The sequence below is a fragment of the Chiloscyllium plagiosum genome, chromosome 14 (assembly GCF_004010195.1).
Source record: "Chiloscyllium plagiosum isolate BGI_BamShark_2017 chromosome 14, ASM401019v2, whole genome shotgun sequence".
Lineage (NCBI taxonomy): Eukaryota > Metazoa > Chordata > Chondrichthyes > Orectolobiformes > Hemiscylliidae > Chiloscyllium > Chiloscyllium plagiosum.
In genome coordinates this window covers 12,708,835-12,728,249 of record NC_057723.1, presented here as the reverse complement: position 1 = coordinate 12,728,249, position 19,415 = coordinate 12,708,835, and the positions used below count along the sequence as shown (strand labels likewise).

The following is a 19,415-nucleotide window of genomic DNA, read 5'->3' as shown; positions in this document are numbered from 1 at the left end:
CCGGAAAAGCACTTAGCTGAGCTTTAGCTTTTGGTAAAGCTACACATTCTATTCAAAAATTATGCATTGGCAAGAACACAATCATTAAGAATCTACAAACCTTCTTACAGCTGATGACTCTTTGGAATTGCTTCCTCCCTCTAACTGCTACTTAATTGCATCTTTCTACTATGCCATTTTTATTTTCTTGCATAAATGGGTTTAGACAGACATCAATAATAAAGTCTAGGGCAGTATCGAACTTTCCAACTAACTTGGAGCAGACATTGTGACTGTGGTCATGTTTTATTACAACTATAAATCATTTTTATAAAACCATTTTGAATAGATTAAAACATAGAGTTGCAGTTATTCACTTACAGTGATAATGCAATTAGGTACAACATTAAATGAACTCGCTGTCTTCATTTAGGTTGCCATTAATACGAACGACAAGAGAGGAAGGGCAAGTTTTCTCTGACTTTATTTTGTATATGTTCTTTTTGCAAACAGATCATCATCTAAAGCTATCAAAATATCTTTCTATCCCTTCGTCTCTTAGACTTTTGTCTAGCTTTCCCTTGAATGTAACTATGCTGCTTGACTGGTAATGTCAAATTCCTAATTCTAACTATCCTCTGGTTAAAAAAGAAGTTTCTCTTGTTGAATTTATTAGAGACTTTCAGAATTCTGATCTAACCCACGAGTGAATATCTTCTTCAAGTACTGCCTGTAAAACATTTTCATAATCACGAGTATCTCTAATCAGATAGGTCTTCAGAGACTGCCAAAAGAGATTAGGCGGAAAAATAAATTTTTGTAAAATGCATTTAAAAATGTAATGTGGGTGTATAATAGTGGCTCACCACCACCTTCCCCAGAGAGGTGAGGACTGGTCAATATGTGATGGTCAGGCCAACAACATCCATGTCATGTCAAGTATTTCTTTTTGCAAATTAGTGATGCTGGCTAAGGAATAAAACTTGGCCCAGTCACAGGGGATAACTACAGTTATTCCACAAAATTAATGCCCAGGGATCTTTGAACTCCAGCTCTGAGGGCAGATGGGGTGTCCTTTTAATGACCAAATGAGAAACATAGCTCTTCTATTAGTGCATCACATGCTCAGTACTGCACTGGAATAGCTGCTCCAGAATGTTTCTCTGTGAGAGTGGAAAAGATATGCTCATATGTTCATAGAAAAATAACAAAAACTCAGCCTGCCCAAACACAGTGAATTGATTGCACTCAGGTCAGTGCTCACTGTAGTGATTGTAATGAGGTCAGCCAGGTGGACATTGTAGAATATAGGTTCCCTGATTGGATCTGTTAATTTGGTCCAATTAGAGTGCCCTGGCTGACAGATATAAACAGGAGTGCCAAAGGTTCTACATAAAAACCAAATGAACTGAGGATGCTGTAAGTCAGAAACAAAAACAGAAATTGCTGGAAAAGCTCAGCAGCATCTGTGGAGAGAAATCAGAGTTAACATTTCAGGTCCAGTGACCCTTCCTCAGAACTGTTTGTTAACGTTAACTCTGATTTCTGTCCACAGATGCTGCTGAGCTTTTCCAGCAATTTCTGTTTTTGTGTCAGAAGTACTGTTCACTCTGTGAACTGGCTCTTTGGAAACTGGACCAGTGACATGTACTATGCATGTGAAAACAAACAGTGACTTGGTGAATTGAATTTAATTGAACTGAATTTATTGTCACGTGTACTGAGGCACAGTGAAAAGCTTTGTCTTGCAAGCAATACAGGCAGATCACAGAGTTAATTAACATAGAAAAGTAAATAATAGGTAAACAGCAGCAAAAACAAAAACACCGGTAGAGGCGAATGTGAAGAGTTTGTGAGTCCATTCAGTATTCTAACAAGAGTAGGGTAGAAATTGTTTCAAAACAGGCTGGAGCATGTGCTCAGGCTTCTGCACCTTCTCCCCGATGGTAGAGGGTGTAGAAAAGCATTGCCAGGCTGGGATGGATCTTTGAGAATGCTGGCAGCCTTTCCTTGACAGTGGGCCTGGTAGATGGATTTAATAGATGGGAGGTTGGCCTTTTTGATTGCCCGGGCCGAGTTCACCACTCTTTGTAACCGTCTCTGATCTTGAATGGTAGTTGCCATACCAAGCAGTAACACATCCAAACAGAATGCGCCTCGATGGCGTCATGCCAAATTTTCTCAGCTGCCTGAAGAAAAAGAGACATTGTTGGGCCTTTGTAATCAGTCGTCCACATGAAGAGTCCAAGAAAGCTTGTTGTTGATGACCACTCCCAAGAGCTTGACACTCTCTACTTGTTCCACCAATGTTCGGGTTAATTTGTAGGGGGGCATGAGTAACATCCTGCCAAAAGTCAATAATGAGTTCCTTGGTTTTGCTGCCATTCACATGCGAGGTTGTTCTCAGTACACCATTCTTCCAGGTCTTCCACCTCTGTAGTCTGTTTCATCGCCATTTGTGATTGGACCAACTATGGTGGTGTCATCAGCGAACTTGTAAATGGCATTAGTCTGGTATTTGGTGATGCAGCCATGGGTATACAGTGAGTACAGTAGGGGACTGAGTACACATCTCCTGTGTTGAGTGTTAGTGAGGATGAAATATTGTCCCCAATTTTCACTGATTGTGGCCTTGGGTCAGGAAACTGAGGATCCAGTTGCAGAGAGTGGGGCTTAGTCCGAGATCACTAAGTTTAGTTATCAGTCTCGAGGGGATAATAGTGTTGAAGGCTGAACTGTAGTCAATTAGTAGGATTCGTACGTAGCTGCTCTTGGTGTCAAGATGTTCTAGGGAGGAGTGAAGGGCAAGTGATATGGCATCTGAGATGGATCTGTTGGTCCAATAGGCAAATTGGAGTGGGTCAAGAGTAGTGGGGAGGCTGGAGCTGGTGACGGGATACTGGTCTCTTTGAAATTACTCCATTCACTTTTCTGGGAATCAGTTTCCATTATCCACTCAACTTTAATTCTTGATATTTGCATGAATGCCAAATTAGAACACTGAGCCAAAAGCCAAATGGTAAGTTTCAGAAGAAAACCTGACAGATTAAAAGCAACTCTAAATTTAGGTCTACTGACCTAAGAGCTAATGAGCTGACTGAAAATGCTTAGGGGCATTGGTAGTCATCGAACATAGAACATTTCAGTGCAGTACAGGCCCGTAGGCCCTCAATGTTGCACTGATCTGTGAAACCAATCTAGAGCCCATCAAACCTACACAATTCCATTTACATCCACATGTCTATCCAATGACCATTTAAATACCCTTAAAGTTGGCGGGTCTACTACTGTTGCAGTCAGTGCGTTTCACACCCTACAACTCTCTGAGTAAACTTTTAGTCCTAGATTTTGGGTGATATCCTTCAAATCATTAGAGTTCCACATAGAATCCCCCAAATCAATCAGTTCCAGGGTGAGGAGGGATGAAAGGCCTCAAATTGTTAATTCACCCTTCCACTCAGTTGGTTGCAACAAGGTTAACTGAAAAAGGATTGCTTCCATTGTGGAAACCTTTCTCCCAGGTCCAAGGTAACTTCTAGTTAAGAGGAGTCGATTTGACTGGGTTTTCTTAAATTATCAGTGTGTTTATTAATTAGTAAACACTAGTAAAATTAGAAATGCAATACACACATGCAGAAATGAAAATATGTATATAAATACGATGGCATTCTGAATTATCATCATAACAGCATGGGCTGTATCCATTAGAATGCAGGTACACGGAACATCTATCACCTGAAGTAGGCAAAAGTGTATTGTGAGAGAAATTCAAAAGTTGGATCTTCCATCTCACCTTCGGACTTTGGCTTCTACTGCCAAGAATATTGACTTGGGACTTCATGAAGTCTCCTGTCTCCAACTTAAGACATGTCAAGAGAAATTCTTATTTATTACCAAGACTGGTTCGACAAGGTTTTTTTGAAATAAGCAAATTCTTCTGTTGGGAGTTCACTAACTGGCTTTATTCGACAGGTTTGGCTTACTGTTAATGAAGAGTTGTTCTGCTTTGAAGAGACAATGGGAGTGGAATTGGAAAAGTTTATAACTTTTTAAAAAATCTACTGTGATCCTCATACTTAGTCCAAAACTATAGCAAATAGATTTCATTCTGAGATCCACTTTACATCTAAAATTAATGCTGACAATAGTTAAAAGCTAGAAAAGTGAATGTCCAAAGTGAGATTTTAGTCCATTAGGACATATAGGACATTAAATGATTAGGCTTTTTTTCCACTGGAATTTAGAAAGTTAAAAGCTGTTTGACGGAAGTTTTATAAAAATTAAGTGTTTAAGTAGGAGGAAATGATTTCTACTGCCTGAGATATCAAGAAACAGGAAGTGTGTCAAAAACATCAGAGTTAGACCTTCCAGGAGTGAAATTTATAGCAGAATCTTTTCTACAGACCAACTATCAGGGCAACTAATAGCAAGAGGAAAACCCCCACCAGCCACAGGTGTGGGCAAGTTTTGGTTATGCAATTATATTCTTCCCACCTTATTACATATGAATGCACGGTAAAATGTGAAATTTTATGGGCAAAAGTTTTAAAAGCCCATCAGGACTATCCAGGCTCCTATATTTAGGTGCAGTATTTAACAAGCACCTGCACAGATCCTACCTATGGAGACATCAGAGACAAGGTAAATACTGGTACCAAGATCTAGTGAGGCCATTCTAGATTAATTCCTGAAGGCCTCCATGGGAAAAGAGAATTTTCTTTCCTGAGGGAAGATGACCTGGACATAAATGGCTGCAGATGGTTGAAGGGAACCTGGCTCCAGAGCTGCAGGAGGATGAATGATTTGTTGTGCTCCACCAGGTAATGTATCGCTTTCTACACAATGCTTCACATCCCTATGAACCTGAGTTAATATTTTAAGTTGCCACTGCAGAGAACTTTCATACTCAAGATTAGTGCCAGACATCTCCATCAGATATATCAATATCTGTCATTTCACTGTACCAACCAATATAGCACAACTGGCACTACAGTGGTGCTGCCTCTCACAAATCTACTAGGATCACACTTAAAACATTAAAGGAACTTCAACACTCAACAGCTCATTTACCATCAGGACACTCACATTTCATCATAACATGGAGAATGTACATAGGAACATAGGAACAGGAGTAGGCCATTCAACCTCTTGAGTGGTTCCATCACTCAATGAGTTCATGGATGATCTCTGGCCTGATTCCATATACCTGCCTTTAACCCATATCCATCAATTTGCTCAATAAAAATTTATCTATCTCAGATTTAAAATTAACAATTGATGCAGCATTCTTCCCATTGGTGGAACAGAGTTCCAAACATCTATGTAGAAATGCTTCCTAACATCCCTCTTGAACAGTCTGTCTTTAATTCTCAGACTATCCCTCCAAGTCGCAGAATCCCCACTTAGTAGAAATTGCTCATCTTTATCCACCCTAGCTTTTTTTGTTAATATCTTGAAGACTTCAATCAGATCACCCCTTAACCTTTTAAACTTTGGAAAAAGCAGGCTTAATTTGTGTAATCAGTCCTTAACCCCTAAAGTCCAGGTATCATTCTTGTAAATATATGTTACACTTACTCTAAGGCCAATATATCCTTCCTACTCTGTGGTGCACAGATCTTCTCAGTAGTCCAAATGAGGTCCAACCAGGGTTTTGTATACCCAAAGCATAATTTCAGTATCCTTGTTCTCCAGTCCTCTAATTACAAAGTCCAGCAATCCATTTGCTTTTTTGATTATTTTTCACACCTGTTTGTGACATTTTAAAAATCTATGCATCTGAATCTCCAAATCTTTTTTGACATCCATTGTATTTAACTTCATAATATTTACAAAGTACCCTGATCTATCCTTTTTTTTATCCAAATGGATCAGCTTACGCTTGGTTACATTGAATTCCACCTGCCAAAGTTTTGCCCATTCTTTAGTCTATCAATACTCCTTTGTTAGCATCTGCACTGTCTCCAATGCCATCTAATATTATGTTTTTAGCAAATTTAGATATATGATTTTTGCTGCCATTATGCAAGTCATTAACAAGCAATGTGAATAATTGAGGCCTTAGTACAGATTCTTGTGGGGCATCACTGGTCACCTCTGCCAATTTGTGTGCCTAGTAATTATCCCTAAATTCTTTTGCCTGCAACTTACTAACCAATTTCATAGCCAGACCAATAATTTGCCCTTGATTTTGTGGGCTTCTGTATTAGTTAACAGTCTCTTATGGAGGACTTTATCAAATGTCTCTAGAAGTCTATATAAACTAGCATCCATTGACATTCCCCGGTCCACTACCTTAGATATTTATTCAAAAAGAAAAATCAGGTTTGTCAGGAATGACCGACTTGTCATGAATCCATGCTGGCAGTACCTGATTACCTGAAAATTATCAAGGTGTTCAGTCACCTCATACTAGATTATAGACTCCAACAATTTCCCCACACTGATGTTCGGCTAACTGATTTGTAATTCCTTGATTTTCCTCTTTCAACCTTCTTAAAAAGTGGAGCGACATGTACAATTTTCCAATCCTGAGGGATGGCTTCTGTATCTCGGGACTTCTGAAAGATAATACTTAGGGCATCTACAATGTGCTCCCCTACTTTCTTTAACACCCCTCAGATATAAGTTGTCAGGCCCCAGACATCTGTTGCTCTTCAATTCTATTCATTTCATCATTACAGATGTTTTAGTTACATTTAGATTAGATTAGATTACTTGCAGTGTGGAAACAGGCCCTTCGGCCCAACAAGTCCACACTGCCCCGCCGAAGCGCAACCCACATATACCCCTACATCTACCCCTTACCTAACACTACGGGCAATTTAGCATGGCCAATTCACCTGACCTGCACATCTTTGGACTGTGGGAGGAAACCGGAGCACCCGGAGGAAACCCACGCAGACACAGGGAGAATGTGCAAACTCCACACAGTCAGTCGCCTGAGGCGGGAATTGAACCCGGGTCTCTGGCGCTGTGAGGCAGCAGTGCTAACCACAGTGCCACCGTGCCGCCCATTATTCAATCCCTGCTTCTGGCTCACTATTAATTTCCTTAGGACTTCTGGAAAGCTATTCTCCTTTTTGATTGTAAACACTGCAGGAAAGTAATTATTCAATATGTCCCCATAGTCATTGACAATGTCCCCACTTTCACCCTTTAATAGGCCAACATTGCTCCTGACCACCACTTTCCCTTTATGTAACTATCAACATATCGTCTTGTTGATTTTGATGTCCTTGGCAAGTTTCCTTTCGTAATCCCTTCTAGTAGCTCTTATAAGTTGCTTTGTGACCTTTTGCTTATTTTTGCACATTTCCTATTTAGTAGGATCTGTACTGTTTCTTGCTTTGTCGTATCCCTTTCTTTTAGTAGTCTATAGCTTTGTTTTTCTGTGAAGTGGAACTGTTCCCTCTCAGGTGGTTAAACTCAGGTTTTGTATTGTATTAAATGTTTATTTAAAAATCCTCCACTGTTCTTCAGTTGTTTAACCCATTAGCAGATTTTCTCACTTTACTGTGGACAGTCTCAACTCGTTAAAGTCAGCCTTACCTGAATGTAAATTAGATTCATGTTTTTCGCTTACAAATATTACATTGAGCTTGATCATGTTATGATCAGTATTTGATAAATATTCATACAAAATAAGTTACCACACATAAAACCATAAGAAATATGAACAAGAGTAGGCCATTTGGCCCCTCAAGCCTGTTCCACCATTCAATATGTTCTTGGCTAATCTGACGGTCCTCACATCACTTTCCTGCCCTTTCCCAATAAACTATGATTCCCTGACTGATCAAGAATCTGGGAAAAAATGAGAATGGCAGATGCTGGAGTTCAAAGTCAAAAGGTTCAGGAGAATCGACGTTTTGAGCATAAGCACTTTATCAGGAATGAAAAGCTTATGCTTGAAACATTGACTCTCCTGCTCCTCAGTTGCTGCCTGACTGGCTGTGCTTTTCCAGCACCACACCTTTTGACTCTGATCAAGAAACTGTCCATCTCGGCCTTAAATACAAACAAAGACTCTGCCCACAATTCTCTCAGACAAGTTAAGCTTGCGGATGTCACCAAAATTGGAGGTGTAGTGGACAGTAAAGACGGTTATCTCAGATTACAATGGGATCTTGATCAGATGGGCCAATGTGCTGAGAAGTGGCAGGTGGAGTTTAATTTAGATAAATGTGAGGTGCTGCATTTTGGGAAAGCAAATCTTGGCAGGACTTATACACTTAATGGTAAGGTCCTGGGCAGTGTTGCTGAACAAAGAGACCTTGGAATGTAGGTTCATGGCTCCTCGAAAGTAGAGTCGCAGGTAGATAGGATAGTGAAGAAGGCGTTTGGTATGCTTTCCTTTATTGGTCAGAGTATTGAGTACAGGAATTGGGAGGTCATGTTGCTGCTGTACAGGACATGGGTTAGGTCACTGTTGGAATATTGTGTGCAAATCTGATCTCCTTCCTATCTGAAGGATGTTGTGAAACTTGAAAGGGTTCAGAAAGGATTTACAAGGATGTTACCAGGGTTGGAGGATTTGAGCAATAGGGAGAGGTTGAATAGGCTGGCAATGTTTTCCCTGGAGCGTCGGAAGCTGAGGGGTGACCTCATAGAGGTTTACAAAATCATGAGGGGCATGGATAGGATAAATAGACAAAGTCTTTTCCCTGGGGTGGGGGATTCTAGAGGCTATAGGTTTAGGGTGAGAGAGGAAAGATATAAAAGACACCTAAGGGGCAGTTTTTTCACGCAGAGGGTGGCACGTGTATAGAATAAGCTGCCAGAGGAAGTTGTGGAGATAGTACAATTGCAACATTTAAAAGGCATCTGAATGGGTATATGAATAGGAAGAGTTTGGAGGGATAGGGACTGGATGCTTGCAGATGGGACTAGATTGGATTGGGATATTTGGTCGGCATGGACAAGTTAGACCGAAGGGCTATTTCTGTGCTCTACATCCCTATGACTCTAAGAAGTTCCACAGATTTACATTCATCTGAGATGAAAAAGAGTTCTCCTTATCGCAATAATAAATTGACATGCCCTTATCCTGAGACAATGCCCTCTGGTTCAAGACTTCTCCAAGAGCTTTTCACCAAAGGTTTTCATGGGACAAGAACACAACCACAAAAGATGACATTTTTATTGAGCCTCTTTTTGTTGAGCCTCACTTGTTTACCCTGGTCAGGTTTGCTGCTTCACTTGGGTAGCTTAGTTGGCCTGATTAGGCTTCACCCCTTACACTGTAAACATTTAACAACAAGAAGTAAAACTGCATACAATTGAGACTTCTTATTTTTCATGAAGGAGCCAAGTAGCTGGAGAAGCTCGTACTCATCGGAGCTTGCTGGAAGCAGTCTAGCCCACCGGTGACATGTCTCACCTATAAATCAGATTTGTGAATACTGGCGTTTTCTCTTTTGGCTAAGAAAGTCGTATCTGTGAATGTAATTCCAGTCGTCCAGCATGTTAATGAATGTTCAAGTCTTGTCTAAGACTAATATTTTACATGTAACTAAAGCAACGATGTGAGTATGAAAGCTGAGCTAGCTGAAGTGGACTGGCATACTTGGCTAGGGAATGGACTAATAGAGGCACAGCGGCAAACACTGAAGGGAATAGTTCAGAGCATCCAGAATAAGTATTCTCCAACAGTACCATGCCTGTGATGCTTCAACCAGATCTGAAGTGCATTAGTATTGCCGTATTGACTTGCTGTTTTGCACAGGCACACAGACAGAGTGTTTGTTATTCTATGTGGTGGTGGGGGTGTCAGGGTTATTTGACATCTTGGTGTATGGCACACCAAAACTTAACACTAACAGCATGTGATGACTGCATGCATATTTATTGAATCAGATGGTCATGTCAGAAAGTGGAAAATGGGAGGGGGCTAGTCCTCAGTCCAGTCTGACAAGAGGTCCTGGTAATGTCTATCATGGGGTTCAATCTGAACTCTCTCAGTTGTCTACTTGATAACATAAAGCACTTCCCTATGCTGTTGAGGCCGCTCTGACGAGAAGATGTAATTGGGGCTGTGTAAAGTCTTATCATAACACATCCTCCTGGCATAAGCCAAGTGCTATCACTAAGCACAAAGTTGTACAGGCTTCTTGTTTGTCCTGCAAAATCAATTAAATGACTCCTAACAAGAAGTTCCTGGAAATAAGGATCAGTGATTATTTCCTTTCTTGAAAAAGAATCCACCCTGTTCTCAAGAACCTGAGGAATAAGGAAAGTGGAGGCCAATCAAAGCCAACACTGAAATCCTCTCATCCTAAACAGATTGAAAATGTTTCAGACACCAGAATAAATATTTAGCTTTAAAATCTTAGCTTCCCATTCAGGCCCACCCTGTCCCTGTAACCCTGCATCTCCCATGGCTAATCCATTTAGCCTACATATCCTTGAACACTGTGGGCAATTTAGCATGGTCAATTCACCTAACATGCCACCTTTGAACTGTGGGAAGAAACAGGAGCACCCAAAGGAAACCCACACAGGAACAGGGAGATCATGCAAACTCCATGCAAACTGTTGCCTGACATTGGAATCAAATTTGGTTCCTGGGCACTGTGAGGCAGCAGTTCTAAGCACTGAACCACCATGACGCCCATTATCTTGCTAAATTTATCCCAATACATCATGTCCTAATTATCTCCAGTCAGAGCTGTGAAATCTTTAAATAAATTTTCTGCCTTGCTTGCAAGCAATGATTTTTCTTACCCCTGAGTAATTGCTTATCAAAATATTTCCCAGAAACAAACTGAAAACACACAGATGTTACTGGATTTATCTAAACCTTAATGACGAAATGTGCAGCTTGCGGAAGTTTTTTTGAGCAAATTGGATTCTATTGCCAATAAGAGCGCAGTTTGTTTAAAACTTGGATGTGTTCCATCACTTTTCATTAAATTTGCAATCCCAGTTGAAGTTTTCAGGCTGCAATTTTGGCTGTAAAAGATTTGGTGCTGTGTCAGTTCAAGTTTCTACTGGCTCACAAATTACAGATACAGCAAAGCATTGGATTGAATTAATTACCAGAAAGTCATCACACTGACCTTGCATAGGAGCACCTGGATCAATCTGTAGAGATTTTAGATCATTGGTTGTTTGTGATCTTAAGTCTACATGGTCATTCACCAAAAACAGAGTTTGGTAGTTATGATGCCCAACATGAATTAGGTCTATGGTCAAATAATGATTATGTCACTGCATTAGTGATCCAGACTGCTGGATGATTTATCTGTGGCCAATCCTGACATCTAGTTAATTAGATAAAACATGGAATAAAGTACTAGCATCAATCACAGTCACATTGAAACAGAGCATTAAAGGTAGCAGGATGAGTGAAGAGAGTAGTTAATAAAGCGGACAGTGTCCTTGGCATTATTAATAGGGGAATAGAGTGCAAGACCAAGGAGGTAATGATGAACCAGCATAAAACACTTGTTACACCTCAGCTGGAGCATGTGTACAGTCGTGGGTACCATAATAAAGGAGAGATGTGAATGCAATGGGGAGAGTGCAGAAGCAAATAACCTGAGTAGTTTCAGGAATGAAAAACTTCAGCTGTGAGGATAAATAGAAAGCCTTGATGCTCTCTTTGGAGAACAGAAAGCTGTGAGGAGATTTGATAAAGGCTATCAGAATCATAAGTTGGCTGTGGTTAGAGAAAAAATGTTCCCATTTGTAAAAGGAACAAGAATGAGAGGGCATAGCTTTAAAGTGACGTGCAAAAGAAGTAAGAGTAATTCGGGTATAGAATGCACTGCCTGGAAGGGTGCTGGAGATGGGTTTAATTGAGGTACTCTAGAGAGCATTGGATGATTATTTTGATAGAAATATTCAACAAGGGTATGGAGAATAAGCAGGAAATTGGCACTAGGTGATGATGCTCGTTTAAAGAGCTAGTGCAGGCACAACAATTGCCTCCATCTGCATCATAACAATTTTGTGATTGTGTGAAATTGCTTGGTTGTGCTAATTAGATTGATTCACTAACATGGAAAAATAAATCTATTGCCCTTACTTGGTCTCATCTATATGTGACTCCAGGCCCAGAACAATATAGTTGATGCTGAGCTTCCCAATAAAGGTCTGCTCTGCTTCTCAGTGAACATGACAATGACTCACAAGCATCACATTGAAATAACAAGGGACGGGCAACAAAAGCCTTACTTTCAAGTATACTCACATTCTGTGAATGAATAAACACAAATAACTATCCTGCATCTCCGACTTTCCTCCTTGTTGGAAGTTACCTACTTCCAGTGGCCAATAATTGGAATGAATCATTGGTCAGAAATCAATTTACTCAATGTCTGTAACAGTGAATTGGAAAATTTGATGTGTGCAAGACATAAATAGTAGGATAACAAATGTTTGAATGTATGAATCAAGGTAAGAAGGGATAGCATTTTAAACCCTTAGAAGAGAGGTTATTTCAAAAAGGTCAAATATAGCACAAGCCAGTAATCTTCTCATTTGAGGAGTGATAATGATTGCATTAAGGTTTAAAGCATTTGTCCTCAACAACTTCCTGATGTTTCCCATGTTAAGTAGTTGGCTACATTTTATTCAGTCAATATCCGCTGCATTCAGAACGATAGAACTATCCTTTTCAAGTGTAAAATAGCGACACTCAAAGCCGTTGTCATTCAAATGTCTTTCTGACGTGCACACTTTAAATACTGCAGTTGAAAAATCCAAAAGATGTGCACTATTTGAATTTCCTAACAGACTAATAACAAGACTTGGCATAGAACATAGAACATTGCAGCACAGTACAGACCATTCAGCCCTCGATGTTGCACCGAACTGTGAAACTAATCTAAAGCCCATCTAACCTACACTATTCCATTATCATCCATATGTTTATTCAATGACCATTTAAATGCCCTTAATTTTGGTGAGTCTACTGCTGTTGCAGGCAGGGCATTCCATGCCCTTACTACTCTCTGAGTAAAGAAACTATCTCTGACATCTGTCCTATATTTATCACCCGTCAATTTAAATCTATGTTCCCTCGTGCTAACCATCACCAGCTGAGGAAAAAGGCTCTCACTGTCCATCCTACCTAATCCTCTGATCATCTTGTATGCCTCTATTGTCACCTCTAAACTTCTTCTCTCTAACAAAAACAGCCTCAGGTGCCTCACCTTTCCTCACAAGACCTTCCCTCCATACCAGGCAACAACCTGGTAAATCTCCTCTGAACCCTTTCCAATGCTTCCACATCCTTCCTATAATGCAGCGACCAGAACTGTGCACAATACTTCAAGTAAGGTCACAGCAGAGTTTTGTACAGCTGCAATATGACCTCATGGCTCCGAAACTCAATCCCTCTACCAATAAAAGCCAATACACCATATGCTTTCTTAACAACCCTATCAACCTGGGTGGCAACTTTCACGGATCAATGCACATGGACTCCGAGATCTCTCTGTTCATCTATACTACCAAGAATTTTACCATTAGCCCAGTATACTGTGTTCCTGTTACTCCTTCCAAAGTGAATCACCCCACACTTTTCTGCATTAAGCTCCATTTGCCACCTGTCAGCCCAGCTCTGCAGCTTATCTATGTTTTTCTGTAACTTGCAATATCCTTTTGCACTGTCCAGAACTCCACCGACTTTAGTGGCATCCACAAATTTACTAACCCATCCTTCTATGTCTTAATCCAGGTCATTTATAAAAATGACCAACAGCAGTGACCCCAAAACAGATCCTTACAGTACACCACTAATAACTGTATCCAGTACGAACATTTCCCATCAACCACCACTGTTTTCTTACAGCTAGTTAATTTCTGATTCAAATTGCTAAATCACCCTCAATCTCATGCCTCTGTATTTTCTGCACTCCAGCTCTGCAGCTTATCTATGTTTTTCTGTAACTTGCAATATCCTTTCGCACTGTCCAGAACTCCACCGACTTTAGTGGCATCCACAAATTTACTAACCCATCCTTCTATGTCTTAATCCAGGTCATTTATATAAATGACCAACAGCAGTGACCCCAAAACAGATCCTTACAGTACACCACTAATAACTGTATCCAGTACGAACGTTTCCCACCAACCACCACTGTTTTCTTACAGCTAGTTAATTTATGATCCAAATTGCTAAATCACCCTCAATCTCATGCCTCTGTATTTTCTGCACCACCCTTCTGGGGAAACCTTATTTTAGCTTTACTAAAATCCATATACACCCCACACCATGTCTCTACTCCCCTTTTTGAAGAAGGGAACAACCATTTGCTATCCTTCAGTCTTCTGGCACTATTCATGTAGACAATGACAACATAAAGGTCAAAGCCAATGGATGTGCAATCTCCTCCCTAGTTTTCCAGGGAATCCTAGGATAAATCCCATTCAGCCCAAGGGTCTTATCTATTTTCACATTTGCCAGAATTGCTAACACCTCCTCCTTATGAGCCTCAATCCTGTCTAGTCTAATAGACTGTATCTCAGTATTCTCTTTGACAACATTGTCTTTTTCCTTCCCCATCCATACTGACAAAAAATATGCATTTAGTACCTTTCCTGTCTCTTCAGACTCCACGCACAACTTCCCACTACTGTTGTTGACTGGCCTTAATCTTACCCTAGTCATTCTTTTATTCCTGACATACCCATAGAAACCTTTAGGGTTTTCCTTGATCCTACCTGCCAAAGACTTCTCACGCCCCCTCCTGGCTCTTCTTAGCTCTCCCTTTAGGTCCTTCCTGGCTCAATTGTAATGCTCAAGCACCCTAAGTGAACCTTCACATCTCATCTTTACATAAGCCTCCTTCTTCCTCTTGACAAGAGATTCAACTTCTTTAGAAAACCACGGTTCCCTTGCTCAACCACCTAGTCCCTGCCTGGCAGGTACATACTTATCAAGGACACGTAGTAGCTATTCTTTGAACAAACTCGCATTTCAATTGTGCCCATCCCCTGCAGTTTCCTTCCCAATCCTATGCATCCTAAATCTTGCCTAATTGCATTATAATTGCTTTTTCTCCAGCGGTATATACCTCTTGTCCTTGTCTTGTCCTGCGATATATACCTAACCCTTTCCATTGCTAAAGTAAATGTATTTTGGTTACTGTCACCAAAATGCTCACCTACATCTAATTCAAACACCTGGCCTGGTTCGTTACCCAGTACCAAATTTAATGTGGCCTCTCATCTTGATGACCTATCCACATACTGTGTCAGGAAACCCTCCTGCTCACATTGGACAAAAACTGACCCATCTAAAGTACTCGAACTATAGTGTTTCCAGTCAAAATTTGGAAAGTAAAAGTCCTCCATAATAACTACCCTGTTACTCTTGCTCCTATCCAGAATCATTTTTGTAATCCTTTCCTCTACATCTCTGGAACCATTTGGAAGCCTATAGAAAACTCCCAACAGGGTGACCTCTCCTTTCCTGTTTGTAACCTCAGCCCATAGTACCTCAGTAGACGAGTCCTTGAACATCCTTTCTGTCACTGTAATACTGTCCTTGACTAACAATGCCCACACCTCCCCTTCTTTTACCTCCTTCCCTGATCTTACTGAAACATCTAAACCTAGAACCTGCAACAACCATTCCTGTCCCTGCCCTATCCATTTCTCTGAAATGGCTACATCGAAGTCCCAGGTACCAACCCATGGTGCAAGTTCACCCATCATACTCCGGATGCTCCTGGTGTTGAAATAGACACACTTCAAACCACCTTCCTGCCTGCCAGTACAGTCCTGTGACCTTGAAACATTGTTCATGACCTCACAATTCTCAACTTCTTGTACACTGGAGCTACAATTCAGGTTCCCATCCCCCTGCTGAATTAGTTTAAACCTTCCCGAAGAGCATTATCAAACTCCCCCCCAGGATATTGATACCCCTCTGGTTCAGGTGTACATCATCCCATTTGTAGAGGTTCCACCTATCCCCCATAATGAGCCCCAATTATCCAGGTACCTGAATCCCGCTCTCATGCACCATCTCTGTAGCCATGTGTTCAACTGCTCCTTCTCCCAATTCCTCACTTTGCGAGCACGTGGCACAAGTAACAAACCAGAGATAACAACTCTGTTTGTTCTAGCTCCAAGCTTCCACTCTAGCTCTCTGAATTTCTGACTTTTCCTACTTTTGTCATTGGTATTTATGTGGACCACAACCTGGAGCTACTCCCCTCCCCCTTAAGGATCCCAAAACATGATCCGCTGAAAATAGATACACTTTGTTGAATAGATATGTTTTTGTCTCATCCTCATCAAGCCATTTGGAAGGAAATCAGTGAAATGGGAACAACATTTTATTTGTTGAAGGGAGAAATTGCTTTTTTCTTATTCACTCAGATGAAGTAATCACTGGCTAGGCCAGCATTTATTGCTTATCCCATTATTTCCCAGAAAGCAGTTACGAGTCAACTACATTGTAGTCCACGTTGGACTCACATGTATGTCAGACCAGGTAAGATTGGCAGTTTCCCTCCAAAAAAGACATTAGTGAACAAGATTGGCTTTCCCCAACAATGGCAATGGATTCATGGTCATCAGTTGATTCATAATTCCAGACTTTTTAATTGAAATCAACTTCTACCACTTACTGTGGCCAGATTTGAACTCAGCTCCCCAGAACATTACCTCAACAAGTCTCTGGATTAACAGTCTAGCAACAATAGGATGATGACATCAGCGAGTATGAGGGGACATAACTACAAATTGAGGGGTGATAGATTTAAGACAAATATCAGAGGCAGGTTCTTTACGCAGAGAGTGATATGGGCGTGGAATGCCCTACTTGCTAATGTAGTCAACTCAGCCACATTAGGGAGATTTAAACAATCCTTAGATAAGCACATGGATGATTTTGGGATAGTGTAGGGGGACGAGCTGAGAATACTTCACAGGTCAGCCCAACATCGAGGGGCGAAGGAAGGGCTTGTTCTGCGCTATATTGTTCTATGTTCTAATACCACTAGGGTGTCATCACCTCTTATGTTGATTGGGTGGTAAATGGACTCTTTTCACTGTTGCGCCATGGAGAATGCACCAGTTGGATAAAAATGACCGACAGTTGGCTATGAAACTTTCAGTTAAAACTAGGCAGGTTAACTCTGATTGTGAAGTCATTGTTGTGAAGAATGAATCAGAAAATGGCCGCTTCTGTTTTTGTAAAGGTGAAACAGATGCAATATCTGCACATGTTCTATCTGCTTGTCAAGAACCAGGACTTATATATCAATATATAAAGCCTCAAGTGCATGCACATGCACCTCCATGCAAGTCTGAGTGGCAATGTTAAGCTGGTTGTCAGTGTAACTCAAAGCCTACTTGACAACAATCAGTACTCCCCTGTCATACAGTGTAAAATGTTGTTTCGATTCACATTGATATTCTTCAGAATGTCCTGATATAAGCAAAATGAAAAGCTTTGACAATACGTGTATTTTTTCAAGCAATACTTAATTCTGCACTACCAAACAAATATTAATGACAATGTCATACCAGACTGGATACCCAGAATAACATTAGAAGTTCAGAGGCTAAAAACAATCGAATGTTTTTTCTTGATTAAAGTATGTCCTCGGGCAATTGCCAATCACCGGATAGGAAGTAGCTTCTAACTAGTATTAAATATTAAAATGTCAGATTATGATATTATCATTTTAGACAGTGCACCTAGAGAGCCTTGGATGATTATTTCGATACGAATGGTGTGCAAGGATACGGGGAAGTTGAAACATTTCACTTAACTTATTTCATTTCAAAGCAGAGTTTAATTAATAAGTCAAAATGAACAAATAACAGTAGTGCTTTCATGTACTAGTATTTCAGTTTTAGAATGATTTTAGATGTATTTTCAGTTGCTAAAATTTGAATGAACAATTTATATATATTTTAAAATTGTTTGAGTAGTCTTTGATTGCGATTACGTCTTTATAAGATAAAACGAATCATATTGCAAACCATCATTACAAACTTCTCATTAGAACAAACCTTTACTCTGGTATTAGTTGCAATTCGAAAAAAAGCTCAAATATTTAATAACATGATCCTTTGCTATGAATTACTTTACTTTTTTGCACAAGTCCATTGTACTGATATTTAACTGAATGTTTGAACTGACAGGCTATTGTTAGCTATGTTTTATTAACTAATTGCCCATGCCTACTATTTCTATGAAACTCCTCAACAGCTTAATGCAAAACTTTGTAAATAAAATATGCAACTTTTGCACCAGAGAATAATGCTGACAAAAATAAGTGGAAAAGAATGGACCAGCAATCCGTTCTTTTCCACTCATTTTTGTCAGCAGTATGATATATGTTTCGCTGAGTGTTCAATTCCTTATCATAGAAAATGAAGTGTTTAAATCTTCATTCAATGCTAGCCTGCTTTAAATTTTCTTCCCTGTCAGAAAGCCAATCATTGCATATGAGATCCACTTAGCATCATTGCAAACAGTCGAACGATATTCTGAAAGCAAGCAAATTCATCAAAGCATTTTTTTTTAAGTTGGATGCATTCTTAACAATGTACACGTCGTCAATTTACTATAATGCATGCATATCTTCATTGCTAATATGTTGGAATGACTTTTCTACCAGGTACAGGTTATCCCTCTTAGTAACAAGGTAAGAAAAATGATAATTAAATTCCTTACTGCAGTCGCATCTCTTCCATCCACCACTGTTAAATCTTCTAGGAACCAGACCGCCTGAGTCATGTATTTCTCTTTAAGTCCATTAGGTAAAATTTTCAAAAAGGTGATCTGAACCTCTTCATCCCTGGTAACTAATTTAGGAACAGAAAGATGCATTGCAGGAAAGGTTAAATTATCACAACCCCTCAAAAATTATGTTTTGAGATAGCTATAATTTAGTGCACAGATAAAACAGTTTACTGTTTTAAAGAAAAAGGAAGTTTCCCCATCTCATTGACTACCTGTGAGGCACAAGCAGTAATCCTCATTTCCTTCAGATACCTGTATTTGCAGGACGTGCATCAGCTTTTCTCCTTTCGGAGTGAAAACATTCTCCTGTAGCATCGCCTTCCGTAAGTTTGCCATGCCCGACACTCATGGAATGAGTTGGCACTCTCCTCTTGCCTCAGTTCAAAAGATTTATTTGGCTTTTATTCCCTTTCAAAGAGTTTACAATCACTTCAGGCTGATCGGCAGCCGTACAGAAAACTGCGCTAGCCTGAGAGAACGAAGGCAAGGAAACAACATGTATTAAACGTTAAAGTGATTGGACCTATTGACAATCCATTAAATTCTCAACAGTGAAGTAGAGTCTGTGACTTGCTTTGGTCAGGAGGGCAGTGAGTAACCTAAGATCACACATCAGTTGTCAAAACCAGGATGAGACCTGTGTGAGTAGAGATAGAAACTGAAAGTGGGCTGATGGATGGCGAATTACTTTAACCTGATTCTTGATATGGCCAGTACA

At 40.1% G+C, this 19,415-nt stretch overlaps 1 protein-coding gene across 3 annotated transcripts in view; it reads right to left on the bottom strand.

Moving 5' to 3' along the window:
- The window catches only part of LOC122556498 (exocyst complex component 1-like), a 26,048-nt gene extending 6,633 nt beyond the window's left edge, over positions 1–19,415 (bottom strand). Inside the window, exons 1-2 of one of the 3 annotated variants that reach the window (XM_043703198.1) lie at positions 18,910–19,415; positions 18,629–18,759 (exon numbers count right to left, since the gene is read on the bottom strand). In XM_043703198.1, coding sequence (XP_043559133.1) covers positions 18,629–18,759; positions 18,910–19,033 — 255 coding nt within the window. In that variant the 5' untranslated portion in view covers positions 19,034–19,415. The remainder of the gene's footprint in view (positions 1–18,628; positions 18,760–18,909) is intronic. The other 2 variants (XM_043703196.1, XM_043703197.1) reach the window with 2 other exon arrangements.